This window comes from Octodon degus, unplaced genomic scaffold (assembly GCF_000260255.1).
Source record: "Octodon degus isolate 3935 unplaced genomic scaffold, OctDeg1.0 scaffold00168, whole genome shotgun sequence".
NCBI classification, from domain to species: domain Eukaryota; kingdom Metazoa; phylum Chordata; class Mammalia; order Rodentia; family Octodontidae; genus Octodon; species Octodon degus.
In genome coordinates, this window is record NW_004524744.1 from 1,501,569 (window position 1) to 1,523,740 (window position 22,172).

General features: G+C 41.9%; 1 protein-coding gene across 1 annotated transcript in view; it reads left to right on the plus strand.

Annotated features, from left to right (window-relative positions):
• Nucleotides 1–22,172, plus strand: part of Anxa3 (annexin A3) — an 85,636-nt gene that overhangs the window by 17,701 nt on the left and 45,763 nt on the right. The window contains exons 3-6 of the mRNA XM_004643187.2: nucleotides 11,984–12,071; nucleotides 13,520–13,614; nucleotides 17,505–17,618; nucleotides 20,703–20,793. Of these exons, the coding sequence (XP_004643244.1) occupies nucleotides 11,984–12,071; nucleotides 13,520–13,614; nucleotides 17,505–17,618; nucleotides 20,703–20,793 (388 nt within the window). The remainder of the gene's footprint in view (nucleotides 1–11,983; nucleotides 12,072–13,519; nucleotides 13,615–17,504; nucleotides 17,619–20,702; nucleotides 20,794–22,172) is intronic.

Below are 22,172 nucleotides of genomic sequence, written 5' to 3' on the forward strand. Positions count from 1 at the left end.
CAAAATGATACAAACCATGAATAATCAGCATACAGAATAATTATAATTCATAAAATTCCAAATATAAATTTAAGAGATTAACAGTTCTATAGGGGCCAAGTGGATAGTTTGGTGGTTCGAGCACCTGCCTGGCAAGTGCAAGGACCTGGGTCGAATCCCCGGCACTGCATGCCGTGCAGACCCCAGAACCGTGGGCATGCTGTGCTGGCCACCGAAACTGGGCATGGTGGTGCACACCTGTAGTCCCAATGCTGGGGAGGCTGAGATAGGAGGATCTCTATGAGCCCAAGCTGCATAGCAAGACCTTGTACCAAATAAATAAGCAAATACATGATTTTTTTTTAAAAAGTTCTATAGAAAATGTGGGCAATAAAAGTCACCTGTGTGAGGACAGTGTCAGAACTAGAACATAAGGTGACTAATTAATGAGAGATACCTTAAAGACGAGAACATGAAACAGGCCCAACAGCTCCTAGATGGCTGTCAAGATTAATTGGAGTTAGTGGAAACAATCAGAAGAGAACACAAATAGCATAACAAATAATGTTGAAATAATAGCAAAAATTTTCCCAGTAATGGAAGAGAATTTAATGTACGGATAAGTGAGACATGCACAACCCCAAATAGCCATAATCAGAAAAGAGCCTCTCTACAACATGTAGTCAAAACCCAGAAGACCCAATACAAGAACAGAGTGTGAGAGAAAAGCAGTTAAACCCATTAGAATTACCTCAGACTTCACAAACCTAAAAGGTCGGTGAAATGAAGTGTTTGAAGTCTTGAAAGAACCCAATTTCCAAGCCAAGATGGTCAGTCATACAATACTATGTCTCAAAATTTTTGGAGAAATAAGGTATCTGCATAACAAAGCACCTAAAGAAATCCATGATCAGTAAGCCAGTTCTTGTGGCATAATCCTGTAGAACTCCAAGAAGCTGAAGATCACCACAGGTTTGAGGCCAGTCTAGGCCAGAAAGAAATAGAGAAATTCATGACCACCGAAGTCAGCACTTCAGAAAATTGTCTAGGTTATCTTACAAAAAAGTAGGGCAGCAGACAACAACAAAAGGTCTAGTAGAATAAACACACCAAATTGGGGTAAAAAATTAAGTATATGGGAAAGACAGAGAATTAGCAACGGGAAAATAAGGTAATGACAGGAACAATTGAATACCTATCAGTAATAATTTTAAATGTAAATGATGTCAGCTCCTCACTAAAAAGATGCAAATGGTAGAATGGATCAAAAAACAAAATCCAATGGTATGCTGTATACAGGAAACCTATTTAATCCGTAGACATTCACAGACTAAAAATCAAATTAAGTTAGCTATCTTCTGTGTGCGTGCGTGTGTGTGTGTGTGTATACAGACATATTTTCTTTTCCCTTTTTCTCCTTTCCTTCATCCCAATTCTTCCCGTTTGAGCAGTTCCTTTCCCTTTCACAGTGTCTGTTGTACATTTCCTGTGTTACTCTTTCAGTTTCTCATACTCGGGAGACAATATGTTTACATATGCCAAGTCTGATTTCCACTAGTTCATTGAAAAGAATGGTTTGTGCTTGTTTTATTTCATTTTCTAAAGAATGCAAAATAGTAATAAAAAACCAGCATTAGAAATGATACAAAATTTCACTAAACAAAGTAATAGGAATTCAACAATGATTACTGTATTACATGATGTTTTCTTCAAATTAGTTCAGGTTATCTGATATAAATGTACAAAATTGGTTTAAAAAACCAAAACAACAACAAAGTTATAAGAAATTAAAAAGAAAAAAAAAGAATAAGAAGAAATTTTAAGCCTAAACTGCTTATCTGATTTTTCATGCCTGAATCTTGTAATCTGACCAACTACTTTGAGGATAACAATATGTAATATATTAATCATTGTTACTTTCCTATTGTAATGTTTTGAAATTATGTATCATTGTTTTTGTGTGTTTTCTCTTTCAAATAAAATTTTAAAAAATTAAATCAAAAGATGGAAAATACTATTCCATCCAACAAGTAAAATAAAAGGACATAGCTACCTTATGTAACAACAGAGTAGCATTCAAGCCAGAACTGATGCAAAGAGTCAAAGAAGGTAATACATACTGTTTAAAGGAGATAGCAATTGGTAACATATACGACCAAGCAGCACTTCCCCCATCTTCAGAAAGCAAGTACTACAATACATAAAAGACTAGATGAACATATTAAAGAGAGAGAACTCACACACTACTATTAAAATGCGTGCAACAACTGGAAAAAAAGTAAAAAAGATGTATCATAGTTGAATATCTTCAAACAAATGAATCTAACGTATCTGCAGAGTGTGCCACCCAACAACAAATACAGTTTCGTCTCAGTAGCACTTGGAACTTTGGTCTCCAAAGTAGACCAGATATGGACCAATAAAGCAAACTTAAGTAGATGGAAAACAACTGAAGTTACACCGTGCACATTAGGATCATCGCACAATGAAACTAGAAATCAGTGGCAAAAGAAAACACAAACAAAGCAAATGCACAGACGCTAAATAATACACTCTTCAATAAGCAAGGGGTTACAGAAGAAATTAAGAAAGAAATAAGACAGTTTCTAGAACTGCACAGTAAGGCTGGGACAATGTACCAGAACTCATGGGACACAATGAAGCAGTCTGAGGGGAAGTTTATAGCTGTACATGCCCACATCACAAAAACAGCAAGCCCAAATGAATCTAATAATGCTGCATATCGAAGCCCTAAGAAAACAAGAACAATCCTAGGACAAAGCTAGTTCAAAGGAAGGAAATTATAAAGATCAGAGCAGGTAACAAAGAAATTGAGACCAAAAAACAGTTACAAAGAGTCAGTGAATGACAGTTGGTCTTCAAAAGAGCAAACAAAACAGACAAATCTTTAGCTGATGGAGACAGACAGAACCCAAATCAACATAATTAAAAATGAAAAATGTGAAATCCAAACAGATAGTGCCAAAATGATTATTAACTGCTTCTCAGACATGTACATCAAAAAAAGAATTCAAAACAAATGGAAGAAATTCCTGCATACATTAGAGTTACCAAAACTAAACCAAGAAGATTTAAAAATCCTGAAAAGTCCCATAACAGGCAATAAATTGAAGCAGTAGTTTCATAATCTACCTAGTAAAGCCCATAAGATAGATTCATTGCTGAATTCTACAAAAACTTCAAGGAAGATCTAATGCTCCTCAAGTTCTTCAAGAAGATTGAAAGGGAAGAATACTCCCAAAGGCATTCCTGGAAGCTACCATTACCCTAATTCTACAACCAGAAAAGGACGCAAGCAAAAAAGAGAACTATAGACTGACCTCTTGCAAGGAGGGTCGTTCAAAGCGCAGCATGTCTATCTGGGCCTCATCCCAAAGCACCACGGTTGGTTTAACTAATGCAAATCGATAAGCGTAATATGTAACACAAACAGAAGCAAAGACAAAAGTCACACAATCAATAGACCTAGAAAAAGGCTTTGACACAATTTAACAACCTTTTGTGATAAAACAATGAAGAAAATAGATATAGGACACTTATCTTAATCTGCTAAAAAGCCGTACTTTCAAAGTTACGTTATTTAAGGAAAACCTGAAAGCTTTCTTTTTAAAATCAAGAACAAGACAAGGATGTCTGTTCCAGTTCTCCACCTTTGTTCAACACAGTACTAGAAACATTAACCACAGCACTTTGACAATGAAAAGGAATAAATGGGTTATGTGTTGGAAAGGAAGAAGTGAAATTGTCATTGTCAGCAGATGACCTGGTCATCTGCATAGACCTTGAGAATAACTGTTCAGTAATGTAGCAGGACACAGAATCAACACTAGTGTTCTATACATTAATGTTGAACCTGAGAAAGAAATGAGGACAAAAATACCATTCACAATAAGAACCAAGAAAAATTAAGTCTTGGGAATTAACCTATCTGAGGAAGTGAAAGACCTCTACAGTGAAAGCAGCAGTACTCTGAAAACGGACGTTGAAGACCTCAGGAAATGGAAAGCTTCCTTCGGGGGTAGTGCTTTTCTTGTCTTATGTTTCAGGAAACAGCGCAGCTGCTTGTCTTCCCCACTTCCTGGGTTCTGAGCGTCCTTCTGTTCATCACATTCCAGTGTCCTTGCTCCAAAACCATTCTGTGGCATCACCAATTTAGCACAGTAAAGCTGGAAGGTGAGTGTTTCTCACCTGAGAAAACAGCTACCAAGAGTTCCTTCTGGCCTCCTAGCTGCATGCCAAATGTACCCGTGTCAACCCTGCTTCCTCAGCTCCCATGCGCCCACTGGCCCTCTACATGGAACATGTATTTTTCCCTCCCCTTCCCTCTTGCTTTCAAGGAGCCTAAGGCAAGGGCAGGAACTGGCTGTTTGCCATCCCTGTGCACCGTGCGGTGAGCACTGCCAGCCTGGGAAGAGAGCCAGGGCCCTGCTGGCCCTTGCAAGGCTGATCATTGCCAGCTCTTTTTCTGCTATCTTGCTTGCCATGTAAACTTCCCAAGGATGATGCAATGAAGTCCCATGAACTGGATGGCTTCAACAATGGCAGTAGATGGTCTCTCAGTCCTGGAAGCTCACCGCAAAAGCCCAGGTCCCTCTTCCCTCTGAAACTTGTAGGAGGGTCCTTTCTTGGCTTTAGGTGCTTAATTGCTATGTGGAAGTGATCGTACTTGCTATATGTTCACGATTGGAACTGATCCCTGTACAGAAAACCAGATTAACCAGAGGAAAATTAATGGGTTTGTTAATGTGACTGTTTCATACATTCATGGGAGACACAGTGGTTCAAATAATGTAGGTGATTCTGTAGCATCTTCATCAAAAACTGGTTAAGTGTTAGACAAGTGAGAGAACAGATATAAGAAAGGATTTGAATCTGTACAGCAGCAGTTTGGCCGAGGGAAGGTGGGTATCTGGCAGGTGTGGGACAGTTTGAAAGCTTGCTAATCCAGGTTCCTCTCTAGGGTGCTGTGCTCTTTTTTTTTTTTTTTTTTTCCTGGAAAGCCTATTTATTCTGACTACCTGGTTCAGGTAGTTTTTAAAATGCAGTTTTAAACCATCAAAGAGAGGTTAGCAGGTAGAAGGCAAGGTCAAGCACTGTCTCCTTAGTTGGCCAAGTAATGCTGGAATGTAGGAAGAGAGAAGGCAGAAGCTGGGATTCCAGAGTCACTCTGTGGGGAAGATTCAAAATCCAGCCTTTTGGCCAACCAGCTCTTTGCTCTAGTAGAGAACCCGGGCAAGTTGCTTGGTGTCTCAGGGCAGCAGGTCCACTGTTTCTCAGTAGCACAGCAGGACACCACCTGATGGTGTTGCAATGACTCCGTGGAAGGAGGCGTGTTACAAAACAGTACCCAGGTGACGGTAAGTCCTCAGGAAATGCTAGTTTCCTACTAGTAGGTATTTTCACAATACAAATGGTGACCACCCTCGCCAACATTTTTGAAATGAAAACAGTCATTTTGGTGCCATGATCGTTCTCTTCATTGGTGTTGGATTAAATCATCTGAAATGTATTTCTGTATGACAAGTTAAGCTTCAATAAAAGTTTACTTAATTAAAAAACCAAAAATGATCATCCCTACAGAATCAATATAATTTTATATCTAGATGCTGTTACATTTACTTTTCGCAAATAGCACCGCTATTAAATTTTTAAAAATAAAATCCACTAAGCTGGGGTTTTTTTATTTTTATTTTTATTTTTTGTTGCATTTTCTTTTTTTTTTTTTGACATCAGTTATTATATTTTAAAGAAAAAAAAATAAAAACAATGGTACAAAATCTCAAAACAAGATTTTAGGAGCGTAACAATGGTTAGTACATTGTGTATTGTTACTGCCAAAGTAGTTTCTCATATTACAAGATATAGGCAAGAAATAATAAATAAACAACATAGGTACAAACCTCTGTTTTTTTTTAAAGTCAATAGAAAATGGAAATATACTTTTTAAAGTTTCTAATACTAGGAGAAGATATCATAGAATGTCTTTTAAATAAATTGTAAGTCAAAGATACAGTATAAATCTTAGAACAAAAATTAAGATTAAGCAATATTCAGAAAATTAAATGTTTCAAAACAATTGAACTAAGAAAAAGTTTTCATGATAGCAAAAAAGTACTAAGAGTAAAACATAAGATAAATACTGGAATGACAAGTAAATGACCAGCACTTCTAACAGTTTGAGGATAGGCTATCGCACAAAGTTCTAGTGTGTTGTGGACATGCATAATGACCGTGACAGTTACTGGTGGCCAGGTGTCACTTGTGGAACTGAGCTACAGCTATTTCTTTGAAATCCACCCTGTAGACTCAGGTGGAATCATGACTCATCAAGTGGAAGAGAAGTCCATTTGTAGGTGTGCTGATGAAAATATTCTGTTGCTGAACACAAAAGAATAACTGAAAGACTACTATTGTAAACCTCTTATTCTCCTCTGTTTAATTGATTGCCCTATTTGGCAGGTTCTTTCCATTCTCATTCATGGGACTGTGATCAGTTTGCTCCCTCTCTAGAACATCATTTAGTAGTCTGTGTAGGCTTGACTTTGTCATCATGAAATGCTTTTTTTTTTTGGCAGAACCCGGGATTGAACTCAGGTCCTTGCGCTTGCCAGGGAAGCGCTTATTCCACTGAGCCATCTCCCCAGCCCCCAAATGTTTTTTTTTTTTTTTTTCCGAACCGGGGATTGAACTCAGGTCCTTGGGCTTGACAGGCAAGCACTTATTCTACTGAGCCATCTCTCTGGCCCCTCATCATGAAATTCTTTAGTTGTTCTTTGTCATGGAAATATTTCACTTCTCCATTATATTTGAAAGAGAGTTTTGCAGGATAGATCAGCCTGGGTTGGAATTTGTTTTCTTGCAAGACTTGAAGTACTTTGCTCCATGCTCTTCTTGACTTGATGGTTTGTGAAGAAAAATCTGCCATTATTCTGAAGGGTTTTCCTTTAAAAGTGATCTGTTTCTTTTCTTTAGCAGCTTTTCATATACTGTTCGCTCTGGGTCTATTCGGTGCTGTGCTCTTGAGCTGTGTTCTCAAGGGGACAGGTACCTTTTGCTTTGTAAATGTTGTCCTGCTTTTAGGCCACAGAGAGAAAACTCAGAGCTTTCCTGTGCCCACTTTTTAATTGTCTTCAACTCAAAATTCCTTCCTTCTGGAGGAAATGTACTTTGGTCTCCTCCAGTGGCCGACTTTGGCTTTCCTGGCTTGAGTTGTACAACTGTAGTCTCTGCCTTCATTGTCACATCGCATTTTCTCTGCACACCTGTGTCTTTTAGGACTGTCTTCATAAGAGCACCCGTCACATCTGGTGGCACCCCCCCCAAGTATACAATGTCCCCTTCCCTCAGCCAGTCATATCTACATAGCCTTGTGTCGAAAAGTCTCACATTCAGCTGGGGATATAGCTCAGTGGCCTAGGTGCCTGCCTGGCTAGTGCAAGGTCCTGAGTTCAATCATCAGAACTGCTAAAAATAAATAAACAAGAAAAAGCTCACATTCTTGACTTCAACACTTCTCTTTTTGAAGGAAACAGTTCAACCCATGCTGCCCACCTCACTTCACTATATTTTATTTTGGGGCCACTTACTGTAAACTGCTTTTGGTTTTCAAGACTGTTTCTTGAAGAATTGAACACGGAATCTTTTTTGTTTTGATTGATTTGTTTTTATAGTAGACTCTTTTTCCTGATAGCATAAGGCTTCATAACCCCAAAGAAGGTTTTGATGATGAGCAGAGAGAGCAGTTGGGTCTGGAGTTTTATATGAGGCTTTGCTTTGCTACCATTTTGTGGGCTGTCTCTTCATTGTGCTAGTTTCCTTTGCTGATCAGGAAGTTTTTTTGTATTTTTTTTTTTTTTTTTTTTTTTTTTTTTAACTGGGGATTGAACTCAGGCCCTTGCACTTGCCAGGCAAGCACTTATTCTACTGAGCCATCTCTCTGGCCCTTTGAGACTTTGCTTTGAAGCCTTAAAGCCTGCATCAGGCCCGGCGGACCTTGTGAAGTGACGATGAAAGCTTTGGCTTTGCCACACTTTCGGATTGTCCCAGCAGCTTCTGCTGTTCTTGTTCTGGAGCAGATGTCTTTAAATTGTGTGCCAACAGAATTGGCACCTTGTACTTTTCTCTTGTACTCAATCTTATTTGCTATAACTATTCAATTTCCTAAGTACTTTGCATGAAGAGATGGGTACAGCTCTGTTGAGGGCATCAAGGGCAGATTGGTCCCTTGGGGTAGCAGCAGACAACTCCGAGGCCCATCTTGGCCAGATCAGTGACTTTAAGGTCTTGTGTACTGTGGCTGACCTCTAAGTAGTTTTAGCAGGTCAGGGAAAATTATATTGGCCTGAAGAAGATGGTTCAAGTGAAATGCAGCCTTGGCTAGTAATAAGGAGCCATGACTGATGGCATGGACCGTTCACGGCCATGTGCGCCTGGGCAAGTGTCTATCCACCATACCTGTTTATAGTGAGGCAGGACAGGTGTTGGCACATGGTAAGTGTCAGCAGCTATTCTCTTCAGAGGACCCGTTCTCTCGCTTTCCTTAGACACTCTTGCTTTTTAACCTTTCCAACTGGTTTTCAACATCATTTTCCTTTTGGAGGCAACTAAGGATGAAGTTTGAGAAAGGAGAACAGCCAATGTGTCTTACGTGATACAGAAGGAAATCTAATTAAACAGGATTTTTAAAAAAGCTTTGGCAAGTATCCCTGCAGTGTCCTACACTGGCACTGGCACTGTATGAGGGTATTAGGGCTGCTGGAAATAAACTCAGCAGAGCACTGGCGAGCCATTGCAGTGGCTAGGCATTCTCTGCAGGGAGGAACTGCAGACAAGCGTGTGCAGAAAAGCCAGCATTCCTGGGATGAGCTCATCACCAAATGCTTTATCTTCCACACGTATGAAAGAATCCAAAGCATGTTTGCTCATTTTGGCATTGGCTTTCCAGGCAGCTCAGAGTGAAATGAAGCAGTGGGCAGTGATTCTCTTCTCTTTTTTAATTTTTTTGTGGCATGAGGATTGAACTTTGGGGTACTCTACCGCTGTAAAAACAGTGTCTCTGTAAGTTGTACTTTTTAGCCTCCAGCTTGCCATCTCTCGCCACTTTTAGGGCTAGTGAGAATACACCGTGAGTCTTGGCTCCAGAGTGGCTGATTCAGTAAGAATGAGGTGGGGCCCGAGAGTTGGTTTCTACTAATCCCAAGTGATTCTACTCATCCAGGCTCCACACTTGGAAACCATTATGGTAGCTGCCAGAAGTGATGTGTGTGGAGCACATGGGCCTTTAGTCAGGAGAAAGTGGGTTCAAATTCTGAGACTGTTGTTCTTAGCAAGAGTCCTGTTAAGCAAGGAGTATCTCTGAGATTTGAGTTTCTCCTATGTCTCCTCTTTCTCTTCTTGTCTAACTTCATCTTCCTTTTTGTAGTACTACAGATTGAACCTAGGGGGCGCTCTACCATTGAGCTATATCCCTAGACCTTTATATTGTGTTGTATTGTGTTTGAGACAAATCTTGCTGAGTTGCTCAGGCAAGTCTCTAATGTTTAATCTTCCTCCTTCAGCCTGCCTCAGAGTTGAGATTATAGGCATGTGCTCTCATGCCTGGCTGTTTCTTCTATTTTTAAGTGGAAATAATAAGATCCACCTTATTGCTGGGTGTGGAGACACATTCCTGTAATCCCAGCACTGGGTAGGCTGTGACAAGAGAATCACTGAAAGTTCGATGCTAGCTTGGACTACATAACAATACCCTGTCTCAGGAAAAAAAAGAAAAGAAAAATAAAAAGATCCACCTTATTAAAGTCATTACAAAAGTCAGATAAACTTTCTAAGGTATTTTGTTCACTGCCTGGTTTGAACTAAACGGGAAAATTTTTCATTAATTTATTTTTTGTTAAGATTTTTTGCAGGTCACATAAATATTTGTGAATATCTGGACAACCAAGTTTATCAAATAAATAGTGTAACTGAAGCTTTTCTAAATATTTCACTAGGATTTCAACCTCACAATCCCCATGTCCTGGGCTCTGTGTTAGAGTACTTGTCTATCATGCATTAGACTATGGGTTTGATCCTCAGCACTGCAAAGTAAAATAAAGTAAAATAAAATAATCCCCGTGTCCTCTTTCAAATTGGTGTGTTTATTAGTGTGTGTGTGTAGTTTTTTTTTTCTTTTGCTAAAACAAGTTATTTAATCTTTACTGAACAGTTGCAGAATAGTTCAGGAATTTCATCCTCCTCTAAAATTGCACACTGCAGTTTTCACATATTTTCATGTGTAGGTAGTAAGGAGCAATGAAAGGTCACAGCTAGAGTGCAAGCCTTGCGTTTTCATAATCCATAAACTGTTGTACAGGATCCCGCTACAGTTTTGTTATTATACTGAGAAACAATCATCTGACTGTCCTGCACAAAATCACTCAGAGAGCTTCCTAAACAACTAGAATTTGTGTCTAAGGATACGACCCAGCGTCTATAGTGTGTGTGGGGATGGCCCTGTGTATTTGGCAGCCTCCATAGTACAGAGACAACATTTTGGGAAGCATCAGAGTTGGTCAGAAGAGTTCAGACTCTGTTCAAGTTCGGATTCTGCCACCTGCCTCACTCCATGGCCTGAGCTAGTTCTGCGGTCTGCTCAGCTCTCGATGCCACGCATGTGACACAGGTCTCGCTTGCATACCAAGGCTGCTGTGTTTGTCTGAGTTAACACACAAAGCACACAAACCCTCCTCCAGTGCTCTTCTGCCATACCAAGTGTGGAGGGGGGCTCAGGAAGAGAAACACAAGCCCTTAGGGGACAGAGCTGAGATGCTGCCTGTTGGCTATGTCATCTGTAAAATATGAAGCCTGAGGGGAGAGAACTCACCAGAGATTGTTTGAGTGACTGACTTCTGTTTAGATTCAACATGTTCACAACTAGATTTTAGCTTGTTAGAATTATTTACTTACAGCTTCAGAACTTTATTTTAGATGCCTTAAAATTAAACAGTGCTGGACTGTATTGAAACAGATGGTTCAGTCTGATCTATTGAATCAGCAGATTATAATGTTTTACTGTGCCACAACATTACTTTTCCGTTCACTTTAATGTAACAAGATAATGTCCCTTCATGAAAATATTAAACCCTGTGGAAGAGCCTAAATGGAGCCATATTTAATACAAGACAGCACAGCCAATAAATAGTATTTGGTAACAGGACAGGAAAGGCCTGCTTAAAAAGAAAATATAAACTATATGGATTTGTATGCAAAGCTATACCATATAAGTACATGTTTAATTTTTCACAATGTCTTCCTGGTTTCTGTCTTCTCTTAAGCAGGTTTAGAATATATTAGTCTTTCAGTAATACGGTCTTTCCCAGACTACTGATGTGTTTCTGACTTATGTGCTTAAAATTCATAGCGTGGCAGTTTTTATTTCCATGCCATTGCTAAAGAGCTTTGATGTCTGTGGAGCTTTGAGAGGGGACCCTCCCAGCTGCAGTCACAGATGCACTGAAGAAAGCATCAGCATGGACAATGCAGATAGGATTTTCATTTATTGGTCCTTGAGTGTAGGGTTCCCCAAGGACCGTGGTCAACCTTAGGACTGTTACTTCTGTGAGAGGTTTATGGAAGGATTCTGAATTATCACTTAAAAACAAAGAAGGCAGGGAAAATTCAGCTTTCTCATTGTTTTTAATGCAGATGCCACTTTAAAGCAAATACTCGACTGTCGCCAGGACTGACATAATCCATTGACTAGTGAACCCATATGTCAAATGTATAGTTGTTACACAAGAGAAAAAAAAGAGGGGCCTCATAACCTATGTGGTAGATGCCATATTGCCTGCAGGTTGAAGAAGGAGCTACTCTGGAAGCATGCCTGGGATGCAGGAAGGTGTGCAGATTAGGAGTCCGTGTTTCCCAGGTGCACATGAGAACGTGCATATATAGTGTGTAGAGATGCCACTTTGAACTAGTGGGACTTTCAAGTGTTTCCTTCTAGGTTGGACACCGAGGGACAGTAAGAGATTATCCAGGCTTTAGCCCATCAGTGGATGCTGAAGCGATCCGTAAGGCAATCAGAGGAATCGGTGAGTATATTTTGCAATTAAGTCTCTTCTTATTTTTAAGCAAATCAGGAAAGTTATGACCTAAAGGTACCCAGGTTCAGTTTGCCATTAGAAAATTCCACCAGGGAAATTGTTGGGGATTTTTAAAAGTGTGAAACAAGGAAGAAAAAGTGTAGGGAACCTGGTTTTATTATCTCTTACATTTGCAGTATTTACATAATATAAAAACTACCCCCCTCTCCCCACCTCCATGGCTGGTCATTCCGGATACACTTCCTCTTGATTCTTCCTGGGTTTCATTCCTGCTGCATTGCCTGAAGATGGTCACCATCTTGAATTAGAGCTTATTCCTCTGTAACTTTCGGTGCCATGACCGCATAATTGTGGTGCATGAACTTGACCAGTAAAAAGTAGATTTGTACTCTACACATTCTTCTTCATTTTTTATCCCTTAACATAGTATATTTGAAACTTATCTCTGTTAATATGTTTAGCTCTAGTTCATTAATTTTAACTGCATAGTAGTCTATTGCCTATTATATTGTACAGTGGGAACACTGATGAAACATGTAAATTGCCTGCAATTCCTTTCTATTACAGTATAAAAAGATTGTAATGAATATTTCTGCTTATGTTTCATTGTGCACATTGGCTTGCATTTCTGTAAAATATGACAAGAATTGGAATTTCCACATAGAAGGGAATGCTTATTTTCAAATTAATTAGAAACTTTGCCAAGCTGTTCCCTAAATAAGTGCAGAAAATATCATTCCTTCTACCAATGTATAAGCACGTATTCATGGAATATAGAACAAGTAGAAGGTTCACAGATAAGTCTTATTATAATCAGCGTGGCCCTAGGGAGATAGCTTGGTGGTCTAAGTGCCTACCTGGCAAACGCAAGGACCCAGGTTCGATCCCCGGTATCACATGCAGGCCTCACTCCCCCACTGAGCAGCTGAGTGACTTTGGCTTTCTGAGTGTTGGTGGCTTCACCTTTAGGGAAGCTTAGTCATAGATGCTACACAGAGCCCTGCCTGTTCGCTATGACAAGGAATGGAGGAGTGCCTGGTTCCTGATAGGTTCTCATTAAATGTCAGCTCCTGTTCTCTGCAGAGCGAAATTTGGTTGCCAGGCATGGGGATGAGAGCTCTGAGGTGCTTACTGACTGCATTGGGTGAAACAGAGGCTGCTCACACTGTGCTCTCTGTGTCACTACAGACAGGACTGGACAGTGATTGACAGTGCTTACCCGCCCACAACCAGGAAAATAAAAACATGGAGATTCCATACGCTTCTCTCCATAAAGTGGAAAAGAAAAACATAAAGATTCTATCCTGCTGGAAATTCAAAAGTAAAATGTTCTACTCTGCAGGTGTTTCAAGTCACTGATCATTTTTCTTAGGTTAAAGATTGATACTGAGCATCTTAGAGTTGGTGATGAGTAAAGTAATTTCTGTTTCATCCAGGAACTGATGAGAAAACGGTCATCAGCGTTCTGACAGAGAGGTCCAATGCACAGCGGCAGCTGATTGCGAAGGAATATCAGGCAGCCTACGAGAAGGTACGGTGCGAGGAACACAGCAGGAAAGACGCGGCAGCCCGCCAAGAGCCTGAGGTCTGAGTCCTGGTTTTGCCATTAAGTGGCTCAACGGCCATGGCGCCTGAGCTTCTTCATCTGTGGCATGAAGCACCTTGTCTGATGCCAGCCGCTCTAGCCAGGAATAATTCTGCTCCTGACAGCATGCACAGCCTAGGTGCAGACATTAATCCTGCACATGGGATGGGTGCAATTTTGGTTTCCAGCTGGTAGAGGTTAAGGATGGTGCCATGATCTCCATGGTCCCCAAAGCACCCTGAAGCAGAAGCATCTGACCAGCAGTCCAACGAAGCCTGGCTCAGATGATTGTTTTGGTTACTTTCTCTCTGCTGCTAAGGAATCAAAGGTTTACTTAGCTCACAGTTTGTGGAGGTTTCAGTCCATACTCAGCTGGCTCCAAGGCACAGTGGCACATGGCAGAGGGCAGCAGTTCATGGCGGTAGAAAACAGCAAAGAGCAAGGGGAGGAGCAGCAGCGGCAGCAGCAGAAAGCGAGCCTCTCTCCCTTCCTTATGCTGCATCCGGGCTGTCAGCCCCAGGGAAGGGTAGCACTCACACCCATCATTCCAGCATTGGATCATGAATTAATCACAGACTCTAGAAGTTCACCCCAGTGACTGCATGAAGCCTTGGGGGACACCTAGATAGAAACCAAACAATGATTTTTAAATTCTTTCCTGATTTTAGAATATGTACATAGTTGAAGGCTTACTTCACTCAGCAAATGAAAAGTGAGTGTCAGAGGCTTAGCTAAGAAGGAGCAAGGCGTGGTGGTTGGTGAACACTTTATTTGTCCATACCTTTTGGTTGAGTGCTGTCTGTCTTGCGAGATGTGGACAATGGAAACACCAACATGAAGAGCAGGCCCTCCCACCCTCTGTGAGCTCCTATTTTATTAGACAAGTAATAAACAAGTAAATAAGATAAGTTCAGATGTTAATAAGAATTATGAACAATTTAGAATGGGTGTTGTACCGGAGGGGACTGGTATTGGCTCCCTCAAGGGGGTGCAAAGAAATGCCAGGGAGCCGGCCATAGTCTAATGCAGACAGCAGGACAGAGACTGCTGTGCTTGACCTGCAGTGGGAAGAGCATTTCAGGAACAGAAAACCAGCAGACGCAAAAAGCTGTGGCAGCCCTGAGGTGGGAATGCTGGAGGACAGAATGGCAGTAGAGATGGAAGGCAGAGCTGGAGAGGCAGGAAGAGAGTCGAGGCCACAGAGAGGTTCAGAATCGGCTGGGCCTTGGGTCTTGAGAGTTTTCCTTTTTTGTTTGCTTTCTTGTTCTTTAGAGATGGGATCTCAGTCCAGCTATCTTAGTCACTTTTGTCACTGCTGAGACAAAAATTCTTGACCCCCAAAGTTAAAGGAGGAAAGGCTTTTTTTGCTCACAGTTTGTAAAGGTTTCAGTTCATAGTTGGCTGGCTCCATGGCAGAGGGATGGCACAGAGGACAGACTCTATGGCAGGCAGAAGGCAGCAAACAAGCAGTGACCCTCATTCTGTCCCTCACATCCTATCCAGGCTGCCCGCCCTTAGGTCAGGAGCACTCGCACCCAGGGTGGGACAGCCTTAATCCCAGCATTGCACCATGAATCTCACATCCCTCATCCCAGCAGCACACTCCCTTGATCCAGCCACCTCCAAAAGGCCCCACCTATGACCAGATGAGTCTTGCGGGGAGATCCATGCCCTGGCTGTAGTGATCCTCCAACTTCCCCCATCAAGCTCTCCAGCGGGACTATAAGCATGAGTCACCGTGCCTAGTGACAAAACATTTTCTTTGTTTTGAGACAGGGTCCCAGTGTGTTGCCCGAGGTTGTCTATCATCTGCGCTGAAGTGATCTGGCCTCAGCTTCCTGACTGCTGGAGCTATAGGCATGAGCCATGGCACCCAGTTGGAGTCTTGGTTCTTTATACAGACTTTAGGTTTTATTCTAAGGACACTAGGGAACCACTGGAAGTTGGCTAGCAGAGGAATAATAGAATCCAGTTTATATTTTTAAATGATGATATTGTCCACTGTGGCTAATGGACTGTGGAAAAGAAAGAGTGGGAACAGAGTGGATGGAGGCCCAACCAAAGCCTGTACAGGCAGCTTCTCCTGTCGGTGTTCTCCAGCCACAGACAGCAGCTCTCCCTTCTTGGAAATACCTGTAGCAGATACATAGCATATTGCATTGAAATTTTATCTTTGAAGGCTTCCACTGGTCCCCTGAGTGTAGGATATCTGAGGGGTAGGGGTTGTGTCTGACTTTCCTTTAAACACTGACCTCATAACAGGTCCCTGGGAGTATGTGTTGCACTGGATTAATTTCCAAGCATCTGGGCCAGGTGCCTCATCTACAAGTCTTTCAGTATTCCTGAGTGTGTGAGCCAGAAGTGAAGGATAGCTGCTTCTCACAGTGAGATGTGATGAGTGCGTGTGAGGGCAAGTCAGCTGTGATGTCTTGGACGGAGGACAGGTGGTAGTGAAAGTTAGCATGTACAGAGGAAAGAGCCCACTGGTGACTGAAGCAGAGTAGTGCCACAGAGCTTGTCCCATGGCCCTGGTGACATGGCAGTGTCAGTCTGTAACATTCTAGTAGTCAGGTGGTCTGCCAGCCCCATGTCAGACCTGCAGGGAAAAGCCAGTCAGTGCCACGCCTTTGGATGCTGGAAATAGAACCATGTTACTGGTTTATATGTGGGAGAGAGGGACTATATGTATGTGAGAAATCAGCACCAAAGGACAGAGCCAAGAAGTCGTGGCCCCCCCTTTGCCACACTTGAGGCTTCCTTTGCTTTTGTCACCAGGCAGTGGCTTCTGATGATTCCCAATTCGAGGCTCTTACACACTGGAAGGCTCCCACACACTGTCTTCCTTCCCCTTTCTTTTTGGAGGTGATTGGAATCATCAAGAAGCACGGTGCAGGAGGAGTAGAGTTTCAGTTCAAGCTGCCATTGAAACTCTGGTGTGAATTTTAAGGGCTCTTCTTCCTCTCTTCTTGCTTCATCTCAAGCACTGAAAACATCAAGGACTTAGTACTGACTTTATTATTATGAATTATTCTTTCAGTGTGCATAGTTGTACGTAATTCAGTGCCTGCACAGAACATGTAATGATCTCACTGGGGGACTTAGAGGAAATGCATTTTAACAAGCAATTCCTCACCGTAGTGCCCATGCATAGCACCCCTGTAGCTTTTTCCTAAAAATCCCTTATGAGGCTGAGGCTTTAGCGTAGTGATAGAGTGCTCGCCATCTTTAGCACCACACGCACATGCAAATCCTCCATAAAGCAGAGTATGTTGGCACAGCAACCACGAAGAACAGTAGCCATGGCTCTATGCTATCCCATGGCTGTCGGCCTCAACAAGGGCCGCAAGGCACAGCCGCCCTCACAGACAACTCACCAGACACACCAAGATCATGTGGGACATGATCCGGGAGGTGTGCGGCTTTGCCCCTACAAGCGGAGCACCATAGAGCTGCTCAAGGTCTCCAAGGACAAACATGTCCTCAGGTTCATCGAGAAAAGGGTGGGAATGCACAGCTGCACCAAGAGGAAGTGTGAGGAGCTGAGCAACGTGCTGGCCACCGTGAGGAAGGCAGCTGCCAGGAAGGACTGAGCCCCTCTGAAATAAAGCTTAGCAGAAAGTTAAAAAGAATCAAAAAACAAAGGAACAAAACAGTATGTTGGGGGCAACCATGAAATGCAGATTAATAGCCATAAAACTATTTTCTCCATTTGTCTGTCTCCACTGTGGATGGGCATGCTTTTGTCTTATTTCATTACTCTGTTCATCTTTCACTAGGTGATTTAAGGAAGAGAAATGCAAAGAATTTCACAACTTCCTCCTTGGCTTTTGTTGTAGGAACTGAAAGACGACCTGAAAGGTGACCTCTCTGGCCACTTTGAACATCTCATGGTGGCTCTTGTGACTCCCCCAGCAGTGTTTGATGCAAAGCAGCTAAAGAAGTCCATGAAGGTAAGAGCATCACCCAGGGCTGGATGCTGTCACCTGGAAGCCGTCCTGGTTGGCCCCCCGCGTGGTGGGGTGGCTTGGACGTTGGGGCAGCTGTGGAGCCCCAGACCCACTGTGTCTGCACTGGAAGAATTTGGTCATGCCCTTATTTTATTTTTTTTGACATGACTAATTCTCAATTTTGTTGTTGAAACTAAGTGGCACTGTCACCAACTCCACTGCTGAAAGCCCAAGACTTCGTGTGTATTGTCTTTGGCCACTTGCTTTGCCTTCTTCAGGGCTCTTAAATCTGTGAACAAGCCCATTAAGTCTACTGCAAAACCCACTGCAGAAGTTGCTTCTAAAGTGAGATTACTCTATTCACACACAGAAATTTCCAGTGGCTTGGACCACTTAAATGCACACTTTTTGTGCCCTTGTCACCTATCTAAATCTAACCCCTGTCTCAGAGTTTTAAGCTTCTTTGTTTGCCGGAGACCTCCAGAGAAGCAGGACAAGTAGGTGAGGGGGTGTATATTGAGATGGATTGTGAGGAATTGGTGCAACAACGATGGGGCGAGGTGAACAAGTCCGGAACTGCAGGGCAGGAGTCAGGAGGGGAAGGCTGGACTCAGGGCAGGATCTTGTCTTTAGGGCAGTGTCGGCTCCAGTCTTCATGCCTTGCTGTAGGCCTGACCTGGCCCGTTAGAGTCTAGCATATCTAAGCTCGTTTCCCCTCCTCAGTGTCAGTTGATGTTGGACAAAGCACCTTCCTGGCAACACTTGGCTTAGGGTTGGGCTGAACAACTGGGGACTGTGGTCTGGTCAAGCCACTTATACCATGGCCATTGCACCCTCACCCTTCCATCTTCATTTAGTGCCATAGCTACAGTGGCCTCTGTCTGGTTCTTTTTTAATTTTTAAATTTTTTTTTTAATTTATGTATTTTGTACAGGGTCTTGCAGCTCGGACTCGTAGTTTTTCTCCTGTTTTCAGCCTCCCCAGCACTGGGATTAAAGGCATGCATCACCATACCCAGTCTTGGTTGCTAGATCGGCCCACCCATGAGGGCAGAGCCGGCATAGCGGGGGGGGGGGCAGATACTGGGGATTGAATCCTGGTCCCTGCACTTGTCTAAGCAGGTGCTTAGTCCACTGAGCTATCTCACAAGTCCTCTGTCTGCTTCTTGAACATTACTGTGGGCTTTGCATATCCTCCTTTCATCATGAATATTTCTCTTCTAGATATTATTAATTTATTCAACTTTATATTTAAATTTTTTTAAATTTTTATTTTTCTGAATTTATTCCCAAGCCGTAAGTTTTTTCCTTGTTTTGCATTTGCTTCTGGGACATTGTTTTTATCTGCGCACCATGCCTTTCTGGCTCAGAGCAACGAGGATCACCTCTGTGTGGCAGGAGGCTCACTGATGGGTTAAGCCGACCATGCGCAACGAGAGCGCTCCACACATCACGCGTGCTCCGCTCCCCTGGATCTGTTTGGCGTGCAGAGAATCTACAACATGACCCTAAAGCACAGCAGCTCTCTGTGCGTTTTAAAGCATCCACAGCAAAAGGCAGCAGCCTTTTAGAGGCTCTAGCTTTGTGTCTGCTCCACTGCATGGCCTGTGCCAAATCTGCATTATTAATGCCAGAATGGCTTCTTTAAAGGGACATCTTTCAGATTCTTGGAGGCTTTTGGATGTGCAGGCCCTTGATGGCCTGGACAGTTTCACAGGTGTTCTTTAAAGGCCCCTGAAGATTTGGTCCTCTGGATTTGCATGATGTTGGGTCTTCTGGGTCGAGATGGTAGAGAACCATTTTCATAATCACCTTGGGCCACCAGCACAAAGAGCCACTTTTACTTTTTTAATTGCACTTATTGCCACATAAACTGGTTGTTTTCTTCCTTCGTACTTCCTTCAAAAGTTTTTTAGTCTAGTTTATCGTTTTTCAGCTGACTTAAAAGGCAAATGTGTATCACGACCAGAACCTCATGAGTCTTCATTTGCATCTTTTTCTATTCTTTTAATTTTTATTTTTAAATTTTTTTTGTGGTACCAGGCATTGAACTCTGGACCTTAGGCTTGCCAGGCAAGCACTTTCATTAGTATCTTCTGATCCTGGAGTAGAATCTGAAATGAAGTGGGTGCTGAACATTTTTATTGCCAGGAAAGAGGGAAAAGAGAAGGGTCCAGGTCTGAGGCATAAGCAGTAGGCCCTCCCCACAGGGATGAGCATTTTTTTCTTTTCTATGGAAGAGTTATGGGCATCTGAGAACCAGATGGCAAGATGGAACTGGGCACACAGCAGATGTGTTGTGAAGAATACCTGTGAAAGGTAGAGGAGACAGCCCGCAGGGTGTGTGCACCCCCCAGACTACAGTGCGGTCTGATGCCTTGAAGGAAAGGACCTGAAAAATACAGCCTTTATTTGATTCAGTGGGTACCAGGTTAAAAGTTAAAGGATCTGTTATTAAATAAGAAAAAAAAAAAGAGACATTGAGGGTCACTGGGAACCCCTCCCACAGGCAGACAGAATCAAGTCTCGTCATACCTTCATTGGCCTTATTTGATCAAGTCCTATTGTCAGAGGCTTTCTCTGGAGTTGTATTGTGATTCGGTGACTCAGAATAAACAAGGTTGAGAGGTAACTGGTGTCCAAACCAGCCAGGCCCAGGACCCACACTTGCTGCCCTGTGCAGTACAGCAGTGCAGAGGTGGATACACAGAGAGGACACGGCCTTTTCTATACATTGCTGAGTTTGACTACTTCGTTGAGTTAATTCTTATGGAAAACCACTTGTAGTTTTTAACATCGTAGGCCTTTTCCTTTATATTCTTTCTTCCTAAAGTGTATTCAGTTGATTTTTTGCAACAGAGTAGGACATTTTCTTGAACATTTGATGTCAGTTTACTGCAGTTGACTTGTGTTACTTTAATACTGAAATATATGGGAAATTTTAAGAACCTCAGAGCAACATGAGAGCATACGCTGATTTACTCAAATAGTTCTCTCGTCTGTAAGAAATATGATATTAAGAATGAAAGGCATGAAATTAAATTTTTTAAGTGTTCTAAAAGTATTTAGATTTCCTTTTCATTTTTAGGGCACTGGAACAGATGAAGATACCTTGATTGAAATCTTAACTACCAGAACAAGCAGGCAAATGAAGGAGGTCTCGCAAGCCTATTACACAAGTAAGCTGCTTTTTCTGCTCACCTTTAGCCCTGTTCACGGGTTGTGAGCTAAGTTCCATTCCCTAGAAGCCCACCAATCTCTTCTCAAGCCAATTGGAGACAGCAAGGGTCACAGACAGGATGCATTCTCCAATAAGCTGTGGATTTTCAGAAAGAATTAGAATGTAATTTGAGCTAGAAACTGCTGCATAACAATGGCTTAATATTTTGCATTTATAATATTACAGTTGCAGTGAATTCTGCTCTCAGCAATCACTTAATTTTTTGAAATTACTAAGTTTATTGATACATTTTAGACATACGTAATGATGACATCCATCATAGGGATTATGTGCCTGTACATGATTTATCTTGCTTCTTCCTGTTTTTTTTCCCCATTTCCCTCCCTCCCTTCATCCCCTCTTCCCCTCCCTATTTACAAAATTTGTTTCCATTTTTCCTTCCTGTTTTTTTTTTCTTTTCCTTTCCTCCTTTTCCCCTTCCCTCCTCCTCAGTTCCCCTTCCTGTTTGAACATTTCCTTCCCACTTAGACACTTTGGTCCTTATGTATAGTTTAAGTTTGTCACCAAAGAAACAGTGCAATATTTGCATGTGTGTCCAATTTGCATTTATAATATGGAGTATGGAGGTAAGGTACATCCATTTATTTAGAAATGTTCCAAGTTTATCCTTAAGGCAGAGTAGTACTCTCTTGTATTAAAAAAAATCTTTATCCATTTATTGATTGATAGGAATTTGGGCTATTTCCAAGATTTCACAATTACAAACTTTGCTGCTATAAATAGGTATGCATACTCACTGTGGTATGATATCTTTAATTCTTTTGGGGAGATAAAATGAAGGGGAATAGCTGGGTCAAATGGGACCTCTAGTTTTATTATTATTTTGTTTGTGGCTACCTCAGCCCACCCTCTGGGCAGGGCTATGTGGCATGTGGTGCCAGGGATTGAACGCTTGCCTAAGCAGGTGCTTTAGACCACTGAGCTGTCTTGCCAGCCCCTCTAGTTTTTTGAGTAGTCTCCACACTGATTTCCACAGTGGTTGCCCCAGTCTACTCTCGTGCCAGCAGTAGAGAAGGTTTCCTTTTCCCCCACAACCCTGCCAGCCTCTGTTATTTTCTGATTTCTTGATTCTGGAGTGAGCTGGAATCTCAGCATTGTTTTAATTTGCCTCTCTTGAATGACTAGTGATGTTGAACATTTTTTCATGTATTTATTTGCCATTTGAACATCTTTATCTGAGAAATGAGTATTAATTTCAGATGTCCATTTTTAGATTGAGGCTTTAAACCTTGGGAGATTTGATTTTTTTACCATAATTTTATTGAGAAACAAATAGCAATGAGACAGTTTCAAATCAAATTGGTATTACAGTTTCAA